This window comes from Epinephelus fuscoguttatus, linkage group LG6 (genome assembly GCF_011397635.1).
Source record: "Epinephelus fuscoguttatus linkage group LG6, E.fuscoguttatus.final_Chr_v1".
NCBI lineage: Eukaryota > Metazoa > Chordata > Actinopteri > Perciformes > Serranidae > Epinephelus > Epinephelus fuscoguttatus.
In genome coordinates this window covers 45,498,384-45,518,405 of record NC_064757.1, presented here as the reverse complement: position 1 = coordinate 45,518,405, position 20,022 = coordinate 45,498,384, and the positions used below count along the sequence as shown (strand labels likewise).

The 20,022-nt window shown below is 43.1% G+C and overlaps 1 protein-coding gene across 1 annotated transcript in view; it reads left to right on the top strand.

Annotated features, from left to right (window-relative positions):
* LOC125890643 (phosphatidylinositol 3-kinase regulatory subunit alpha-like) overlaps window positions 1-20,022 on the top strand; it is a 31,248-nt gene that overhangs the window by 7,735 nt on the left and 3,491 nt on the right. Inside the window, exons 3-15 of the mRNA XM_049579372.1 lie at window positions 1,931-2,060; window positions 4,091-4,198; window positions 5,475-5,546; window positions 5,665-5,781; window positions 6,174-6,372; window positions 6,878-6,960; window positions 15,597-15,702; window positions 16,225-16,323; window positions 17,990-18,170; window positions 18,257-18,382; window positions 18,531-18,673; window positions 19,120-19,296; window positions 19,423-19,497. Coding sequence (XP_049435329.1) covers window positions 1,931-2,060; window positions 4,091-4,198; window positions 5,475-5,546; window positions 5,665-5,781; window positions 6,174-6,372; window positions 6,878-6,960; window positions 15,597-15,702; window positions 16,225-16,323; window positions 17,990-18,170; window positions 18,257-18,382; window positions 18,531-18,673; window positions 19,120-19,296; window positions 19,423-19,497 — 1,616 coding nt within the window. The remainder of the gene's footprint in view (window positions 1-1,930; window positions 2,061-4,090; window positions 4,199-5,474; window positions 5,547-5,664; window positions 5,782-6,173; window positions 6,373-6,877; window positions 6,961-15,596; window positions 15,703-16,224; window positions 16,324-17,989; window positions 18,171-18,256; window positions 18,383-18,530; window positions 18,674-19,119; window positions 19,297-19,422; window positions 19,498-20,022) is intronic.

The window sequence follows — 20,022 nt, the reverse complement described above, 5'->3', positions numbered from 1 at the left end:
GATGTGGTCTCTTCATCATCCTCATCGTCGTGTGAATAAAGCTGCAGCCACAAACAGCCGTCACTCTTCATCTTTCACACAAACAACAAGACAAACTACTTTTTCACACCAACAGGAAGTTGCCTTAAAGTTTCCTTTCACCTGTTTGGAGAGAAGAACAGACGGAGCTCTGCTGATGATCAGCCCCGATTAAAAGAACATAAAAGAGCAGATGTTGGACGTGAATCGTTTTTAACAGTCTTACAGAGTTTTTTTTGTAATTTTCTAGTTTCTGTTTAAGACTCTTGACTTGCAGAGCATTTTCTCTTTTCTCTTGTTATTATCTTGTTTGGCCCGTCACACATCAAAATACCAGGAACGATTCCTCGCGTGTGAAAACCTACGATCTGATTCTGATTAAATCTGTAGGTGGGCCGAGTGTCTGTCACAGTTTCATGTTCTGTGTTGCTGCTTCACACAAGCAGTGGTTCACCTCCCCCTCATGTTGGCTCTGATGTTATCGCTTTAAATGTCAGGTTTTCCTTTCACTGTTCACCTTCACTGATTTTATCGTTCTCGCTCAACCAGCAAGTAAAGAATCCTCCCACCCTCCTCTATGCATTCATTTATTCATCTCTACATTTGTCTCTTGATTTAACCGCCTCTGAAAAATCATCTTTTTACTTTTGAAATTAAATGTTTGTTTTTATAAACAGGCCAATTTATCTTTGCTGATATGTTGGAGCGATGTTAATGTGTTCAGGCATATTTTAATAAAAAAACAAACTCACATTAAAACTGAAATTAACGAACAGTAATTTGATAATTTATCCATTATTATTTATTATTTTACATGTTTATATGTATTATATTTTCATATTTATTTGGAAGATCCCCAGCTGAGAGTCCACACGTTGTTTTTTAACAGCGCAGCCTGATCAGTCACATTGAGCATAAATAAATAAATTCATTTTGTATTATTAACAAACAGTTTTAATAACGATCCCTTAAATAAACGTTCTTCTGAAAGAGCAGTGACCGATTTGTTTTTGTTTTAGAAAATGTTAACATTTGATCACTGAACCTGCCTTATAGAAAAAATATGTTAATTCTCTCTCATCCTTATCGTTAATTTTTTACTGTAATTTTTTTATTTGTTTATCTTTAATTAAATAATTTTTTCACAATTACCATCTCTGTATTTTATTTTGTTTTTATCCTTTTATTTATTATTTTATAATATGATAATATTAATAACATTATTATATTTTATTATTATTATTCATTTTATTATATAGTTATTCTTTTATTTTTAAGTCTTTTTTACTTGATTAACTTTATAATTATCTCTTTCTTTTAACTACTACGCCCCACAACAATGGGACACCCTGCCTTCAAATATCAGACTTCTGGCTCAGTGGACAATTTAAAAACATATTTTTTTTTATATAGTCTAGAACTAGCAGTTATCTATTTAATATTTTATTATATTTTTGTTTCTTGATTTTGATTTTATGGTTTTTGAAAATTATTTAATGTAATTGTATTTATTTTATCCTCCTTGAATGAGTGCTGTATAATTGTGCGGTTTCATCTCTTTGCTGTGTTTATATGTGCGCCTGAATTGTAAAACACTTTGTGCTGCGTTCTGTGCATGAAAGGTGCTATATAAGTACAGTTCATTCATTCATTCATTCATTCATGTCTTAATAGCGTGTGTAAACTTACTTTACAGAAATGGGCTCTGAAACTGAAAACACAAACCTGTGGAAGCATAAAAATAACAGCGACCAGTACAAAGATATTTTGGACATTTTACAGTGTAGTGATTACAGTGATTGAACTCTCCAGCGCCCTCTGGTGGACGCACTCTGTGACGGAGACATTCATGTCGTCGATACTGGATCTTTGTTACACCCAGACGTCTCTAACTCGTCTCTCTGGCCGACAGGAGAAAGGCGACTTCCCGGGGACGTATGTGGAGTTTATCGGCAGAAAGAGGATGTCCCCGCCCACACCAAAGCCCCGCCCACCCAGACCGCCATCTGCAGCGTCTGTGAGGACCGACTCTGAGTCAGAGGGTGAGTAGGCTGCACAAACATATTTCCCACTGCCCACTGTCTGGTCTCCACTGGTCAGGTAGCCTTGGTCGCTCCGCACCGTGCACCAACTGGGCGTCCATTGTTTGGTCTGTGATGTAATAGGTCAACAGGAAAAAGGTCCAATACTAACAAGCTGAAAGGGGGCATATCTCCACCTGTCGTAGAGGAGTCGCACATACTTGGCTCAATAAATGGATTCCCCTCCCGTGCTTGTATACTGGGACAAGGACAGTAGGCCAGTTAGATGTCCTCGTCCAGCTGGGACTGGAGCTCCACTTCACTGTGACTGGAGACACACTGATGGTGGTGGCGACATGATGAGCTCACTGCTCCACACACAGACTCCAGATGTCTTCTCAGACTGATGGAGCTCCTGTTTGGTCATCACATGTGATTAAATCTCTCCTGACGGCCCGTGTTTCGGTCGTCAGAATATTTCTATGTTTATTATAAATCATAGTTGATGTTTGCGTCGTCACTGAAACAACTGAACCGTTTTCAAGCTGAAAGTCGGCTCAGTGTGACTCACACACCTCAGTTTCCTTCAGCTGCTTCCTCAGCACCAGCTTTATGCACTGTGACACACACACACACACACACACAGATCTGGGTTGTGGTTGCTGACTGAACAGATCTCAGCTCTGCACCAGCCTTACCAGAGAACACAGGAAGTGTGTGTGTGATCAATGATCTGGTTGTTGTTACCTACTTCCTGCTGCTGAGAGAGTCTTTAAACAGAGAGTCGTGAGTAAAGATTCGGCAGAGTTTCCTGACGAGGTTTTTAAATGGTTTTCTGTCACAGCTCGAGTTAATGTTGATCATCATGAGCCGCCTCTCAGACCTGCACCCCTTTATAGAAGAAGAAACACCTGTGACTCTGAGATTTGATCAGTCTGATAACTGTAGTGCAGCTACACTGTGAGACACAGATCTAATAAACTTCAGGTTTGATGTCTGCAGACTGTACGATGAATCACAGGCTACGATGCAACTGCTTCACATACTGAGTGCACAAGGATGCTGCACAGGTTATTACTGCTCCAACTGTGAGGCTCAACATAGGGACGCACGGTAGTGACATTAATGCAGTTATTATTATCACTAATAAATTTAATAAAATGTCAGAAAAAATGTTGAAATTGACTTGGAAAAAAGTGAGTAAAATGTCTGAACATTTCAGAAAAAAATATTGATCAAATGTCAGTTTAAAAAAAAGGTGAATTAAACATCAGAAAAAATATTTCTAAATTGTTAGAAAAAATTATTAATAACATACCTGGAAAAACATGAATTAAACATCTGAAAAAGATTTTTAAAATGTGAAAAGAAATTAATAAAATGTTGATAATATGTCGGAAAGATATTATTGAATTGTTGGTAAAATAAAAAAAGAAAAGAAAAAAGCGAATAAAATTTATAAAAAAAATATTAATAAATTGTCGGGAAAAGGTTTAAAGAATTTCAGAAGAAATGTTGATAAAATTTAAGAAAAATATTATGAAAATGTTAGAAAAAAATACAGTATCGGAAAAATAATTTTTGAAATGTCGGACCAACATTTTAGAGCCACGTTTCTTTCACGTTGGTCATCTGTTCATCTGGGACAACCCAAAATCACACAGTGTACTGGGTTTAAGGTGACAGACGCTCACTGTCGGCTTGGTGTGTCCGGGCCTTAAAAGTCACGACAGCAAACGTACGAAGTCGGACCTAAAAACTTTCTGTGTCACTTTTATGTGAGTCACAGATTTAACCTGCAGACAGAGGAAACGCAGCTGGAAGAAATCAGTGATCTCCATCATCTCCTCCACGACACAAAGAAAATAAAATCACTTTCATCAACTCTGAGAGGTCGCAGTGATCATCAGACCAGAAACAGTCTGTCGTTATTTTATAAAAGAAGCTGCAGGACTCACTCTCTAACAATGTTAACTGTGTTCATAACTGTTCATTCATTCATTCGTTCATTCATTCATTCAGTATTTCCCTTCACCTCTTGTCCTGTTCAGGCTCTTCCTTTTTAGGCATCATGTTACCAGACCTCCCTGAACAGTTTGGACCGCCGGACACAGCCCCGCCCCTCCTCAGCAGACTGATGGAGGCCATCGAGACCAAAGGTACCAGACACACACACACACACACACACACACACACACGCACGTAAATACACATGAAGACATGAAGCACACCCAATAACACACGCGTGCATGTGTTTCTGGTGCGATGGTGAAATCTGACAAACTGCACTCTGCTGTTAGAATCATCCAGAACAGTCAACAGACGTTTCCTTCAGTCTCGCAGCAGCAGCTCAGTCGTGGAGATTTTTCCACGAAAATGTAAAAACTTGTGAACTTAAAAACAAACATCTGATTGGTTTAAAATGTGTGGAAATCAGCTGAGTGAACGACACGCTTTTACTCCCTCACACCCTGCTGCTGCTGTTGGTGGTGGTGGTATTTTGGGGCCCAAGTGGCGTCTGTCCTTTTGATCCATAACCACGGGCTCGCCTGTTCGGCTGCACCAGAGAGCTGCGATGCGCTGACGCCGGGCTTGACCTCGAATTCCCATTTCTTTAAGCAGCCTGGTGGTTGACCTGCCTACGGAAGCCTCTGCAGCCCACTTCAACAAGGCATCCTTCGCTTTCCAGCCACGTTGCTCAGCGTCGGCTGCAGGTTGGCGTACTGAAGGCTCTTACACTCGTGGGCCTCCTCCACAGCATCCTCCCAGAGCTCAGTGAGCTCAGTGATGTAGACGAGGCGCAGTGAGGAGGAGCAAAGCACGAGGTCTGAGGTTAGGAGATCTCAGATCTCAGATGGGAAGCACAGGCGCTGACTCAGAGCTGCCAGTAAAATCATGTCACGATATTTCAGGGTATTTCTGCGATTACTATTCTTAACGATATAATAAAAGAAGAAGTAAAACATTCAGGGTCCATCATCATTTCACTTTCAGCCTTGCTTGTTGTTGCCGTGGGTAACGGCAGCCCTGCTGATGGTAGACTAAAGGAAGCGCTGCACATGATGATATTCCCCCAAACTAGAGAACTGGAAAAGATTTTTTAGAATCAAAGCAGGCGAAATCTGTTGCAGCCAGTATGGAAAAACATTTCAAATGATGTTTAGCCCTCAGAGATACGTCTGTGTTGTTACGTGTTCTACGTGACTTTATTTATCCTTTGCTCGCTGTGTGAAGAACTTTGTTTCAGTAAGTCCTGAATTATTATTGTTGTTGTTATTATTATTATTACAATAATAAAAAAAAAATGAAATTAAAACATTCCAAAAACATTTCCTGAGAATCACTCGTTTATTACTGTCCACTTCTACTTCTGTATGTGTGTGTATTACATTTTGTGTTGTTGACCTGTGTGTGTGTGTGTGTGTGTGTGTGCAGGTGTGGACAGTCTCAGTGTGTATCGCAGTCTGAGTTCAGGAGGTCTGGACACCCGGCAGCTGGCTGACGCTGGTGAGGAGGTTTTCTTCTTCTTCTTCTGCTGTCGGACATGTTTCTTCTCCGTCTGAGTTCTTCAGAGGAGATAAACTGTCAATAACTCATCACAGACTGAGGTGTGTTTGTTTTTCAGACCTGGAGCAGCTGGAGGTGTCCGTCCTTTGTGACGGGGTGTTCCGGTTCCTGCAGGATCTACCCGGTCCCGTCCTCCCGTCCTCGCTGCAGGCCGACATGATTCACGCAGTACAAGGTCAGGTTCATTAAATCCTCTCTGTCCTGAAGGCAGTCTGTGGGTGTTATGTCGGGTTCAGACGACATGATGTCAGCCTGATCAGAGCCCGACACGGCGACGTACGGTGTTGGCTCGGATTGTGAATGACAGCGAGTCACTTCAAACGTAGCTCCGCCCATCTGGTGACAGTTTTTACGCTGCTACAGTAACATTTTGGCGGGCACGTGAACTGACACTGTGACCGAAATAATAGTCATAACAAAAATGAAAAGACGATGAAAAGACGACCAGCGATGATTGGTCGTGGACCTACGTGTAGTCTGTCATGTCTGTCGGCCAATGAATGGCGAGGTTTTATGACTTCACTGTCACCTAACCTGACATTAATTATCAGATGTGTTGTTCTGCAGAAGTCCGGGACCTGGAGGACTGTGCCCAGGTGCTGCGAGGCGTGGCCAGCTCGCCCACCTGCCCGGCCCAGTACGGCCTGACCCTGCTGAGCGTGGTCCGCCACCTGGCCCGACTGTGTCTGCACGGCGCCAGGAACCAGCTCAGCCCCCGAAACCTGGCAGAGATCTTCAGCCAGCCTCTGTTCAGACAGGCTGCAGGGTCAGTATTTAAAACACACGTTTGACTCTCTACAGGTACCTCTACCTGTGACGACCGTCAGTGACATCACACAGTCCTCCACCCCCAACCTGACCTGAACCGCAAAACAAACATTTCCTGCAGGACTCTGGTGTGAAGCAACATTTAGTTTGTTTCAGGTCTGAATTTAAGTCGAAGGTTAGACTTACACTCATCAACCACTTTATTAGGTACACCTGTTCAACTGCTCATTAACACACATATCTAATCAGCCAATCAGGCGTCAGCAGCTCATTAACATTTAGTCATGTAGACGTGGTGAAGACGAGCTGCTGAAGTTCAAACTGAGCATCAGAATGATGAAGAAAGGTGATTGAAGTGACCTTGAACGTGGCATGGATGTTGGTGCCAAATTAACCCACAAGAGTCTTCTGTGTTTTTGGTGTCGTCGCTGTCTAAGACTGAATCTGTGTCGATCTAAACTCTGTGTGTGTGAGTGATGCTGTTCTGATCTGTGGTTGTTCAGGTCTGAGTCCAGTCTGGATCCTCTGGTTCAGGTCCTGGAGGTTCTGATCACCAGTGAGCTCAACATGAACCAGGCTGCACCAGGTGTGTACACCTCTGATGTTTACCTACATGTTGATTAAATATGTGTGTGACACGTAAAGATAACAGCTGCAGACACCAAACCTGACACAACTATTTCTCATCAGCTACTTGAAGGTCCTGATTGAAAAAATATTAAATTAATAATCTTAAATTATTGATCTGATATTAATAAACCAGAAGAACGAGACACTGCAGAAACACTAACCTGTGGCTGATCACAGATGGTTAACGGAGGACGTTGTTGTAGTGTTGCATCATCCTGTGTCACATGACCTGTTTGATTTCATTGTCAAAGGTTCAGATCTTGTGTACGGAGTCGTCCATGATCTCTTTCACTTCCTCTAAGAGCCGTGAAGCAGTGTCACGCTGGATCTGTGTCACTGTCATAAGTCGCTGCTGTTGCTCAATCCGAAGGGTTAAAGGTCAAACGTTTGTCACTTTTTCCGTCCAGATGAGATGGTGGGCGGACAGAGGGACAGGTCGGACAGTGACACTGACTTCCTGCCTGATTAGAGCTGTGCTAAAATAGTTCACACTTCACCTAAAATAATTTCAGTCTCAGTGTCAGTAAAGTTTTAATTTCCTTTGTTTGCACCTTGTTCGCACCTGTCCACAGGAATTATCACCACCATATATGATGTCACTGGATATTCAAGGGCGGGGCTTTATGCTAATTGTCGACTAGTCAGTTTACAATCGTTTGGCATTCATGAACATTAACACGTACCTACGATCAAATCCAAGTTTTGGATTTGGATTTTGGATTTTTTATGTGCAAATCTACTCACAGATTCACTGACATTTCATGATTGAGATTACGGCTGGGCAATGAAATGACTAAGTACGATTTATTTTCAGGCAAGATATAAATTCAGACACCGTTTATATCGATACAGGGTCAAGTTGTGTTACATACCACACACCAGTGTACATCTCTCCTCTCTGCCCCACTCATTCATTCAACACTCAGAGACACAGAGCTGCTCCTCTGTTTAATCTGTCTGTTCATTGGTCTACAGTGAGGCATCGGTCTGTACGCTGCACATGCTACACTACATCAGTCTGTGAGATGAGTGAAATGACCGCAGCAGCACACGTGCAGTACAGCGCTGCGCTGCTAGTTTATGCGTGAGGTGGATCATAGCGCATCGCCGTGGTAGTTGTAGTCTGATGTGTGATGTTGAGACGGCGCCTGGATGCAGGTGACAGATTCTCCAAAAAAAGCAGTGACAACACAGATGTTTCATATACAAGGTGTATATAACGAGGACAAAGTGTCTCTGTCTCCGTCCATCCCTCGGCCTCTCTGTTCAGACAGTCCTCTTAAATGTGGGCGGGGTTGTTGTCACTCACTGCTCCGTCCAGCACTCGCTGTATTTCCTCATCAGCGGTGACACAGATGGAAGTCTGCACCTGGTTTATCGTCCACAGAACAAGGCTGCACGCCCACATTTTCACAACAAAATAGAACAGGCTGCAGTGAGAGTCTCTCTCCATGGGATATTTCAAAATAGCAGCTTTGTGCATTTAGTCCTTCTCAGGCAAGCTCAGGGGTTTAGTGTTGCTGTAGCCCACAGGAAGTGAGGATTAGAATATATGACCTTCACATAATCCGCTCCAAATGAATCTATATTTTTAAAGTCATTACTAAAAGTGTGTGTCATATAAAAACTAAAGTGATGGTCAAAGTTGTCACAGTGAAATTTGTCCCAAAAAAAAAAAAAAGATTATAATGTCGGAAAAAGTGCCAATTAAAAGTATAAAAAATATGAATAAGATGCCCAAAAACATGTTGATTAAATGTGCCAAAAATATTATTAAAAGGTCAGAATTTTTAAAAATAAAATGTTGTAGGAAAAAAAAACATTAATTAGCTGTCTAAAAAAATTGATAACATGTTGGAAAAAATGTTGATTTATGGACAACAACACTTTTCACCGTGGAAGCAGAAACAACTGAACTGAACCAGACTGCTCGGTTGAAACAGCTTTAGTGTTTTGGTGCTAATAACATTGTACTTTAATTTAAGTGAGGTTTTGAATGCAGTACTTCAACTTGTAGCAGAGTATTTGTTCACTGTAGTGTCACTACTTTGACTTATGGACCTCATCTGAGTGAATAATGAGCATATTAGCATGCTAATGTTAGCATTTAGCTCAGAGCCTGACGGAGCTGCTGACATGGCCGCAGACTCTCCGTCTGTTTGACATTTTAAAAATGAATTAATTAACAGATAATCAGAAGTGATGGTCACTTGATTATTTGTGTTAATCATGTCGTCAGTCAATGAGCGGTGACTCATTATGTCATTCATCAGTTCATTTATTCACTCAGTCAGTCTCTGAGTCAGTTGTCAGGCCGAGCGGCAGCTGAAGCGATGACATCATCCATCCACACAGTGAAAGATGCAGCAGAGCAGGCGTGGGGAGGGGAGGGGGGTGTTGCCTCGGTGATATCACTGCCATCGCACGATTGGCTGGGGGCAATGGTGATGTCACACATCTCCAAGCTGCTCTCCTGAGCTTTGAACTGAGGCTCGGAGAGGCAGATGGACGCAGAGAAAGTTGCGTCGTTTAAAATCTTTTTAACACTGAGGACGAGCGCAGATTCCAGATCAGTGGAGACAGAAGTGTTTCACCAGGCTGCTGGTTGCTCTGTGGAGGAGTCTGAACATATAAAAGCTGCAGGTGCAGAGAGGAGGGGGCCGTAAGAGAGGAAATCCTGCAGATTATCAGTGCGGTCGAGTGCATCCTTAAATTAGAGTGACAGGCAGAAGAGAAAAGATCGAGCGCGGTCAGGAGGATGTGTTCTGGACCCCGTTTCCTCCGAGATGACGTCAGTTTTTTCGAGGCAGGATCAGCTGTAGTCAGGACATCATGAGATCCAGAGCTGAAGGATCCGGGTTTGGTTTTTCATCCCAGAGGCGTTGCGGAGGCGGCTGAAGGTTTAGAGGCCGACATGGAGCGAGAGGAAGGCGGCAGGGCCGAGGCCGAGCCGCTGAGGGGACGAGACAAAATCCTCTGCTACATAAACATGCAGAGTCCAGGTAGGAGCTCGGACCTGAACCTGGAGCACCTGGTGGTGCTCTGTCTCCTGATGATTGTGTCGAGTCGTTTTGTGAAACGGTGTTTTGTTAACCAGTGATTTAAATCCTGTCATGTGCTGCTGTATTAAAGGCGTTTTATAAACATTCTGCTTCTGCAAAGATGCACGTTCAAGTCTTTTCGAACCTGCGCAGAGAAGGGCTTTGTGGGTAAAAGTTGGTTTCAGAGCAGACGACGATCATACCTTCCAAATCTTGATGCGTCAAGCAAGGTGATTGGTTGTTGATCTGGCGTCCTGTTGGGAAGTTTTCTTTCAGATTTTGGATGCAGCAGTGTCACAAATGATCCACTACCAAAACAGGAAGTTAGCTTTGTCGTCAATGCAACCGGTACCGAACTCAGTACTTTAAAGGTTACCGCCTGAATTACGTTGGTACTACCGAGTAGAAATCTGATTCTCTGGCCCAGCTCGATTGGGCCCGACCCAACCTGCCGGGTTCGCTTCAGGCTGGGCTGTAATTTCTCACTGTTCCCCCAGGTGCTCGCCGATTTACCGGTGTTTCTTTTTTTAATGAAACCGAATGAGTTTCAAAGAACTGAATCAAGCAGGAGACAAAGTGGTGGAGGACTGAGACTCAAATCTATCAGAGAATAGACCCTTCTTGTGTTTGTAAACAGTGATGATGTAGTTTGTGGGCGGAGCTGAACAGGTGGCAGAAAGGGACCGTAATGGTGTCGGTGTGAGCGCCAAATAAAACGTACAAAGCACTATAACGTTTATATTTCTTAACTGATTGCACTGAGTTATTTTTACATTCATGAGTTTATGATCTATGTGTAGCAGAAAAAAGTTTAGTCTCCAGTTAATTAGAATCTGGATATTTAGGTTGTAATCGCTGCTGCTCAGTAGAGGAGTGAGTGTTCGGCTTATTTGAATTACTTAATTATTTTACGTGGTGAAAAATAAATCATCGTAAGTATTGTAAAAACTCACGTTTGTCAAACATGGATTTGCCTTATTCTCCTTAGTTAATATTTGTGGAAACGTGTCCACATAATATAATTTAATGTGGAAGCACAACTTATCAACGTGCTAGCGTGCTAGCTAGCTAACACTGTCTGCTTATTAACACCTTGATCATAAATAAATTAACTGTCACCACTGCTCACTTTAGAAAGGACACTGCAAGAAATCCTTTAATGTGTGTTTAGATCGATTCATCTGCATCCAGGCAGGGAAAGTAAAAGACTTGCTAACATTAGCGATGTAGCTAACATAGCTAGCATGCTACCTATGGCTGATCGCTGACAGCTAGAAACAAACAATGATGCAGCGTCCGTTTATTAATCTAAACAAAGATCAGGTTTTCTTGTGGTGTCCTTTCTAAAATGATCAGTGGTGAAAGTTTCTATATTCTGTTTTGATCAAGGAGTTAATAAACAGACAGCTTTAGCTAGCAAGTTGAAAAGTTGTCTGTTACCTTCACATGAAATTAGATTATATGGGGGACGTCTCCACAAGTTTTAACCAGGGACAATAAGGCCATGTTTACACGAAAACGATCCTCTGAAAACTGGATGGTTTCTCATTCTGTGTTTTGAAGAAAGTTCCGTGTTCAGACAACAACGTTTTGATAACAGTCGCCGCAGTCGATTCGCGAAAATGACCAAAAACACTGTAGTATACATTAGGGATGGGCAAACGATCAAAATTCATTATTCGATCATCAAAAACATTAACGATCAATTTTCGATTAATTGATAAGCGAGTATTTCAAAAGAGAGAGAACAAAAGAGTGCAGTGCAGACTGTCGCCGCAAGAGAGCATAGCTGCCCCAGTTTTGAGCTTCAACCCCCCAGGCCAAAGAGGAAGAATGGCGCACATGTGCAGTTCACCCCTGGGTGTTTACAACCGTCGCCAGCCAGAGTTACAGGCTTCAGTTTTCAGGAAAACCTTTGTCTTTCAATGGCGTAGTGTTTTCAGAGGCCTCAAGGGAAGCTGCCGAGGCTTTGGAGAGCGATGAGAGCCTCCGTCTGTTTCTGATTTTTTGCCTGGTATAGGTCTGGCGGGGGTCTCGTAGGCCCGTCGAGCCGCGTGCTCGCCGGGCGGAAGGGTCTCGTTGGCATGGCGACTTGCTGGGCCTATGCCAGGCATTGTAGGGGAAACACTGTGACTGTCGATCAAAATTATTTGTGATCGATCAAAAGCCTTAACAATCAATCATTGATAATCGCAAATGGATGCCCATCCCTAGTATACATGCCAGGCCAGAAGGCCAGCGGGTGATGTATAAACAAACCAAATGGCTACCGCACGAACCTTTGTCTGGACGGACGACGAGGTGGAGTTGCTACAGTAAATCTACACTGCTGGAGAAGCGTTGATAAATCCATCAGTGTGAGCAGCACAGACAGAGCTCAGGAGTCTGCCGTTGTTGTTGTGATGGTCGACTTTCTTGCACATGCCTAGTGACTGATACCGTAATGAGCATGTGTGAAAAGTCTCTGTTTTCAGGGGAACTGCATATTGTAAGTTTCCATGACAACGAAGACGGTGCTGTTTCCAAAAAATTGCACACTGGAACCTGTTTTCAAAACGTTGCGTTTTCAGGCACCACAACGCTGCTGTCGTGTAAACGATTGGCCAAAACAGTTTTCAGTTGAAATCTGACCGAAGACAAATGTGTGTTTGACAGATGTTCCTTATGATGATGAATGATTATATTATTATATCCAGATTATAATTAACTGCAGACAAAACTTTATTTTCGTCCTTGGCGACGATTTACAATAAAAATGAAGGTCGTCTTATTTTGTATTCCTGTTCTGACATCAAAGGTCACAACAGACAGTTTTATTCTGGGTGTGTCCACTGTTTCTCTCTGATGTCTGGTGTTTTTCTGCCACCTGTGACACAACTGTGACGTCCACTCAGAATTGGTCTACAGGGGGAGAAAGAGAGCCGGTTTGTGTGAGATGGAAAATGAGAGAAATGCGATTTGGTCGGCAATGTTTTCCTCTGCCTCCTCAGCTGTGTTAGTAACATGCAGTGAAGAGAGGTGATCATCGTCTGCACGTCGCATCGCTATGAAGCGGCATGCACTGTAGACCAGTGGCTCTCAAAAGGTGTGCCATGTCACAGGGTCGTCACGATCCATCGACCTGGATCGATACATTGATTCAATGATCAACGAACCAATATCATCGATGCAAAGTGAAAACATCGATCCACATGGTCATCTTTAGGATACGCTTTTATTTTGAGAGTCTGTGTCGCTGTCAAACAGCAGCAGGCAGACGGCGAGCAGCCGAGAGAAAGACGATGAAGATAACGTTATTAAATCAGGAATAAATCAGCAGTGTGGGAATATTTGGGAGTTCGGAGCTAATACAGGCAGACAGACAGAATACAGCGCTCTTATGACAGAAAACACAACGTAATGTTACCCGTCTGGACACATCTCACTCCGCTAACTTCTCACTGCAGCAACATCTGCTGCTGTTTCAACAATGTTGGGCTGAGAAAATGGTCATGCAGGCTGAAATTCACCCGAGCTGTTCTGTCTGGAGACGCAGAGACTTTATCAAACGCTGAGGAAGAAAATCATAACGCTACATGTAATTGGTTAAACTTGGAATTGAGGGAAAAAGGTCCGTTAGCTGCTAGGCTAATTTATACATTGTAAACATGCTTAAGCTAACGATGTTTAACAGTTTAGTCTGATAACTGTGACAGTTCTTACTGAGCTGAGTTTGATACTTAAGTTAAATCATCTTGTTGTTTCATGGCTGTTTGAAAAAGTTTGTCTTCAGGTCGTGTTTCTAAAACACCAGTCAGTGGCGGGGTTTCTGTGAAGTGCTGTAAAGTTTAGTTGATTCAAAACACACGTTAAACACACATTAAACACAGTAAACACACAGTAAACACACATTAAATACACATTAAACACAGATTAAACACACATTAAACACACAGTAAAAACACACATTAAACACACATTAAACATGGCTTAATAGAGACAGTTTCAAACACAAATCAGCTTCACTATAACTCGCAGCATTCACAGACAAACACTTGTCTTTATCTGGACACATTTTCCCCACAAATACAACATGCTAAAGTTATTAGCACAAGCCTATGGCATTTTGCATTGTATATATTAGCCTAGCAGCTAGCAGACTTTTCCTCTGCTCATATTTCAGCCAGGATAAATCACACACAGTGTGTGGAGGCTTTATTGTCTTCATGATTTATTGTTTCTTATCTGTGAAATTAAAGTAAATCAAAGCTTTGTTTCCACTGAGGGAAATGGTTTCAGCTCACAGAGACAGACAGGAGGTCTGCGTCACTGTGACACTGTGCAGTTACATTTCTGGGGAGGTGCACGTCAGGCTGTGGTGTAGGCTACGGCATCAATTTGATGCAGAGGTAGAAATTCTGCATAAGACAATAATAATAAAATGAGACAGGTAGCTTCATGATTCCGTCTTCACAGGTGCTTTGTTGTAATTTGCTCCGTACAATAAACAATCCATCGTCCCACTCATCCCTCACACTGGCTGCCAATCAGGGCTTTGATGTGTCACACACGTATAATTCCTACGTGCAAACGTCAACATAAAGGTTCCCTGTGAAGTTTTTTAAATCAAATTAAATGAAACTACATGTGAGGATGGGATACATCAGGGACACACTGGTTTGGGTCGGACAACTATGGAGTTAATGGTTCCAGCCAGAGAGTCAGGTTTGAGAGGATGCTTAAATCTCCAAATACAGAAAGTGTATAACGCTGACAGGAAGTGTGTGGTCCTGAAAATTAAGAAAGGAAAAATATCTTTAAACTCAGCTCTTACAAAATATATTTACAGTTTTTAAATCGTCACATCCACACTGACTCCTTTAAACACGACTAATAAACAACTCTCCATTCACGGTAAGATCACACGTGGTAGAAGTTATTAACAGAGCTCATTAACATAACCTAAACGAGGATCAGCCACGTGACCACGTCTGGAGATGCAGCAGTTAATCATTAATGCACAAAAGTAGGCGTTTTGATTGAAATTAAACACGAGCAGGTTCTCACCTTAATCACACACACACACACAATGAAAAGGGAGAAAGAAAGAGGCGTTAACTGTCCGTGCTAAACTTAATTGCAGAGCTCTCAGTGCTGAACTGCTGCCGCCTGAAGCTCGTGCTGGCGATGAGCACGTCCGTGCACTGATTGGCGAGTGCGTCCTCAGCCGAGGGCGTGATAAGGATTTTGTACATTTTTTAGCTAAAGTTTTCCTCTTTTTTAGGAAATGGTTGTGCACAACATGCTGATACAGTCAGTTAAAAATTCAGTCATAACTTTTTATACACGCCCAGCTGAGTGTTACAGTTATGAAGTGTGGTTATCACAAAACCCCACGGCACACCTGGACGGGCATCACGTGGCATTACCATGTAGAGAATTAAAGGCTCTGATTGTAGTGATCGGTCAGTCTCTCTCTCACACACACACACACACACACACACACTCACACTCTGATGATGAGTTTTTCATGACATTAAATCAGATTTGTCTCTTTGTGTCTTTGTCGCAGCGTTGCCTCCTAAACCGGTCAAGTCTTCGACTCCAGCAGCTTCCTGTAGTTTCAACAACAGTATTTCCCTGCAGGACGCTGAGTGGTACTGGGGAGACATCTCCAGGTAACACACACACACACACACACACACACACATAATGATATCATATATAAGAGTATAACAGTCACAGGGGGCGCTGTGTAAAGCTGTGACTGTTAATGAGCCTGATCAGGTTGTTTTGATTTGGTGAATGCGAGCCGGTGTTTCTCCTCACGCCGCTGCTGTAAAACCTCCCCATACACAGCTAACTCACCATCTCTGCTTTCAGCAGCCGGAGTCCAGATGAACACGGATTATAAATGAAACACCCCAGATAAGGGTGCTCTGATCGATCGGCCATGAATCGTTATTGGCAGATATTTGTTCCTAATAGTTTGAAGGCCGATCAAAAGAGCCGATCAGTAACTCTCTGTGATAACGCTACCAACCAATCTGCGCTGAAGTCAGCAGCACTTGGTCACCTCTTTCACCGCTGCTCCTACTGGAGACACACTGTCAGTGCAGGACTGTGACTGTAACAGAGTATTTTTACTTTTACAGGATGTAAATACTTTCTTATTCCCTCGGTGTTGTCTGTGTTTGCAGAGAGGAGGTGAACGAGAAGCTGAGAGACACAGCTGACGGTACGTTCCTGGTTCGAGACGCCTCCACCAAGATGCACGGAGATTACACTCTGACTCTGAGGTAAAATGTTCAACACGACGCCGCACATCAACACAGACCTCCGTCAACGTCTCCTCAGACACAGACAGGTCTTTAGCTGCAGATAAAGTCAGAGAAATTACAGAATATATATATCTGAAAACAGACACAGATCTGTATGTCGACGTGTCTGCGGGACCTGTGAAGTATTTAGTGTCTGAAATCTGTTCTCTAATTACAGTAAAATGCTTCGTTTCTTCTTTCACATTCAACGTTATCAATCCCAAACACATCTTCTAATCAGCCAACACCAGCCTCCAGTCTGCTGATGTGAAGATTTAAAGATCAAGAAGTCATTGATGACGCTGGTCTGATGTTGGATTTTTGGAGTTTAACGTTCAGTTTTCCTTGGCCAGTCTGTAGACACCAACATATCCACCTAAATCTAACTTTATTTTAAAGGCGGATTTATACTTGTATCTCAGCTCTGTGAGCATTTATACTCGTACAGTGGTGTGTCTGTGTCACTCTGCAGTTACACGTCCAAAACACTAGTCGACGGGGGAGTTTCTGTGAAGTGCTGTAAAGATTAGTTGATTCAATACACACATTAAACACACATTAAACATGGCTTAATAGAGACAGTGTCAAACACAAATCTGCTTCACTATAACTCGCAGCATTCACAGACAAACACTTGTCTTGATCTGGACACATTTTCCCCACAAATACAACATGCTAAAGTTATTAGCGCAAGCCTATGGCATTTTACATTGTATAAATTAGCCTAGTGGCTAGCAGACTTTTCCTCTGCTCATATGAAGCCAGGGACAACAGCAACATTTAACAAAGGTAACGTTACAAAATTTGGCGCCATTACAGCTCACAAGGTTCACTGACAAAACAACTGTCTTATACTAAACACATTTTCCAAACAAATACAACATGCTAACATTATTAGCACAAGCCTATGGCATTTTACACTGTATACATTAACCTAGCAAAAAGAGTTTTGTTTTTTGTTTTTTTTAGGCTACGGCGTAGGTTGAAATGCAGAAGTATAAATCCCGCTTACATCCACACTGATGTATAGCTGTAGCAACATACTGGTTTTGAGGTTTTTTTTAAAGCGGAGCAGTACAAAGTAAAGACAAACTAGCCGTTGTTGAGACGACGTGCTGATTTAGAACAGCCTCAACAGTAGCGTCTGTCTTGTGAATGGCGCTCTCGCCAGTGATGCTGTAGACGGGTGAAGGAATGAGTCCTAAAACCCAGAAATGAGTTCGCATTTTAGCACTTCCTGTTCCCTCGTCTTCAGGTCAGTGTGTTTTTGGTTAGATGTTTAAAAATAAGTTGTAGTTAACACCAGCTGAAGAGACTTTCATGTTTTCTTTAATGACACTGAGAATTTTGGAGCTTTTATGTGTCTCTAAGAAGACGGTTGCGAACAAGTGGCTAAATGAGACGACAGAACGTCATCACGCTGACACAGCTTTACAGCCTTGTTGTGGTGGTGTTGCTGAAGTCGTGACAGTGGTGCAGTTTGTTTACAGCCTAACGTTAGCTTTTCACTTCTGGCGATTGGCTTTATCTGGCTGAATAAAATGAAAGTATCATAAACCTTTATTTGCCACAGAGCTGTTTAGAACCCTGCCGGATGTTGTTCACTGGTTTGTTTAACGGACGAATGTTCTTTGACCATCTTCAGGAAAGGAGGCAACAACAAACTGATAAAGATCTTCCATCGGGAGGGAAAATACGGCTTCTCTGACCCTTTAACCTTCAGCTCGGTGGTGGAGCTCATCAACCATTACCGCCATGAGTCCCTCGCCCAGTACAACCCCAAGCTGGATGTCAAGCTGCTCTACCCGGTCTCCAAACACCAGCAGGTCTGCACACTGACCGCCGCTCACTGACTGTGCAGGTGCGTCAGGTGTTGAGGAGTCTGATGGTATGTGTTGTCTTTGTTGTTCAGGACCAGGTGGTGAAGGAGGACAGCATCGAAGCTGTGGGGAAGAAGCTCCACGAGTATCACCTGCAGTACCAGGAGAAGAACCGAGAGTACGACCGACTGTACGAGGAGTACACCAGGACCTCACAGGTACAGAAACACAGCTACAGTACTGTACAATACACTACGGCACTAAAACACAGTTACAGTACATTGTTTTCTCTGTTTCTGACTCGTTTTTCTTCTGTTTGTTCACCTGTTCACTTTCTTACCCTCCTCCTCCTCTTCCTCCCCTCAGGAGATCCAGATGAAGAGGACAGCCATCGAGGCGTTTAACGAGACCATAAAGATCTTCGAGGAGCAGTGTCAGACTCAGGAGCGCTTCAGCAAAGAGTACATCGAGAAGTTTCGTCGAGAGGGCAACGACAAGGAGATCCAGAGGTAGGCTGTTGCCACGGCAACTGTGACGGAGACCTTTTTAAAACACACACACACACACACACACACACACACACACACACACACATGTGAAGGAGCCCTAGTTGCCATGGCACCAGAAGCTGCAGGAAGAAACCACCTGCTGGTAAATTTAGTCTGAATAAAAAAAAGGTTTGTGGTCCAGTCGGAGCCATTTTAACTTTTCTGAGTGAGTGAGTGACGAGTTAACCCAACATTTAAGGTTTAAACTTTTAAACAAAACATTTCTACTTTACTTAGACAAATTAAATCAAGTAAAACATAATCATTAAAACTCCAGATCATGTGATAAATATGAAAAACTGTATTGTCTCTAAGTGTTGAGTCTGACGTCCGCAGAGAAGCACGTTCGCGTCACTCTCTGTGGGTTCAGACGAAGACCTGATTTAACGCTCTGGGTCTTTTCGAAGGATCATGGAGAACTACGACAAGCTGAAGTCTCGGATCAGTGAGATCGTGGACAGTAAACACCACCTGGAGGTGGACCTGAAGAAACAGGCCGCCGACTACAGAGAGATCGACAAGAAGATGAACAGCATCAAACCAGACCTGATCCAGCTCCGCAAGACCAGGGACCAGTACCTCATGTAAGACACACACTCAGAAACACACCAGTAGTGTATGTGTGTGTGTGACGACACAGTGTTTGTACTGACCGCTGCGTGTGCTCTGTGTGTGTGTGTGTGTGTGTGTGTGTGTGTGTGTGTACGCAGGTGGTTGACTCAGAAGGGAGTCCGACAGAGGAAACTGAACGAGTGGCTCGGCCTGAAGAACGAAACCACAGAAGAGTGAGTTACTCTGACGTCTCCTGTGTCTTCTGTTACATTTATCAGAGCGCTGACGTTGGCGGCCCCCAGTGGCGGCAGCAGGGATGGCAGACAGCAGTGCACCACCTCCTCCACTCAGCGTTAAAACTGCTCTCAAACCAGGTTGGAGCAGGTTCGGGCAATAAATGTGCGCTGATTGGCTGGGTCGCGCTGGGATCAGGCTGTGGGGGAAAATCTTTCCTTTTTCTTAAAGAAATTTAAACTGAGCACTCCCTGGACCGTTGAGCCAAATAGAAAGACTTAGAATCAAAGCAGTTTGATCTTCCTGCACAGTCCGCACGAGGTCATTACCAACATCAGGATTCTTATCTGGACAAACTAAAGCAATGACCAGGGTAGCTGTTAAGGTGTGGTTCAAGACCTCCAAAAGATTTCACCTTGAGAAACGTGAGCAGAGTTCACACCCTCCAGTCTAGATATACAGTTTAGGCAGTGGGCTCATAAAGGTGTAACGGCTTACTGCACCAAAGCTGATGGTAATGACTC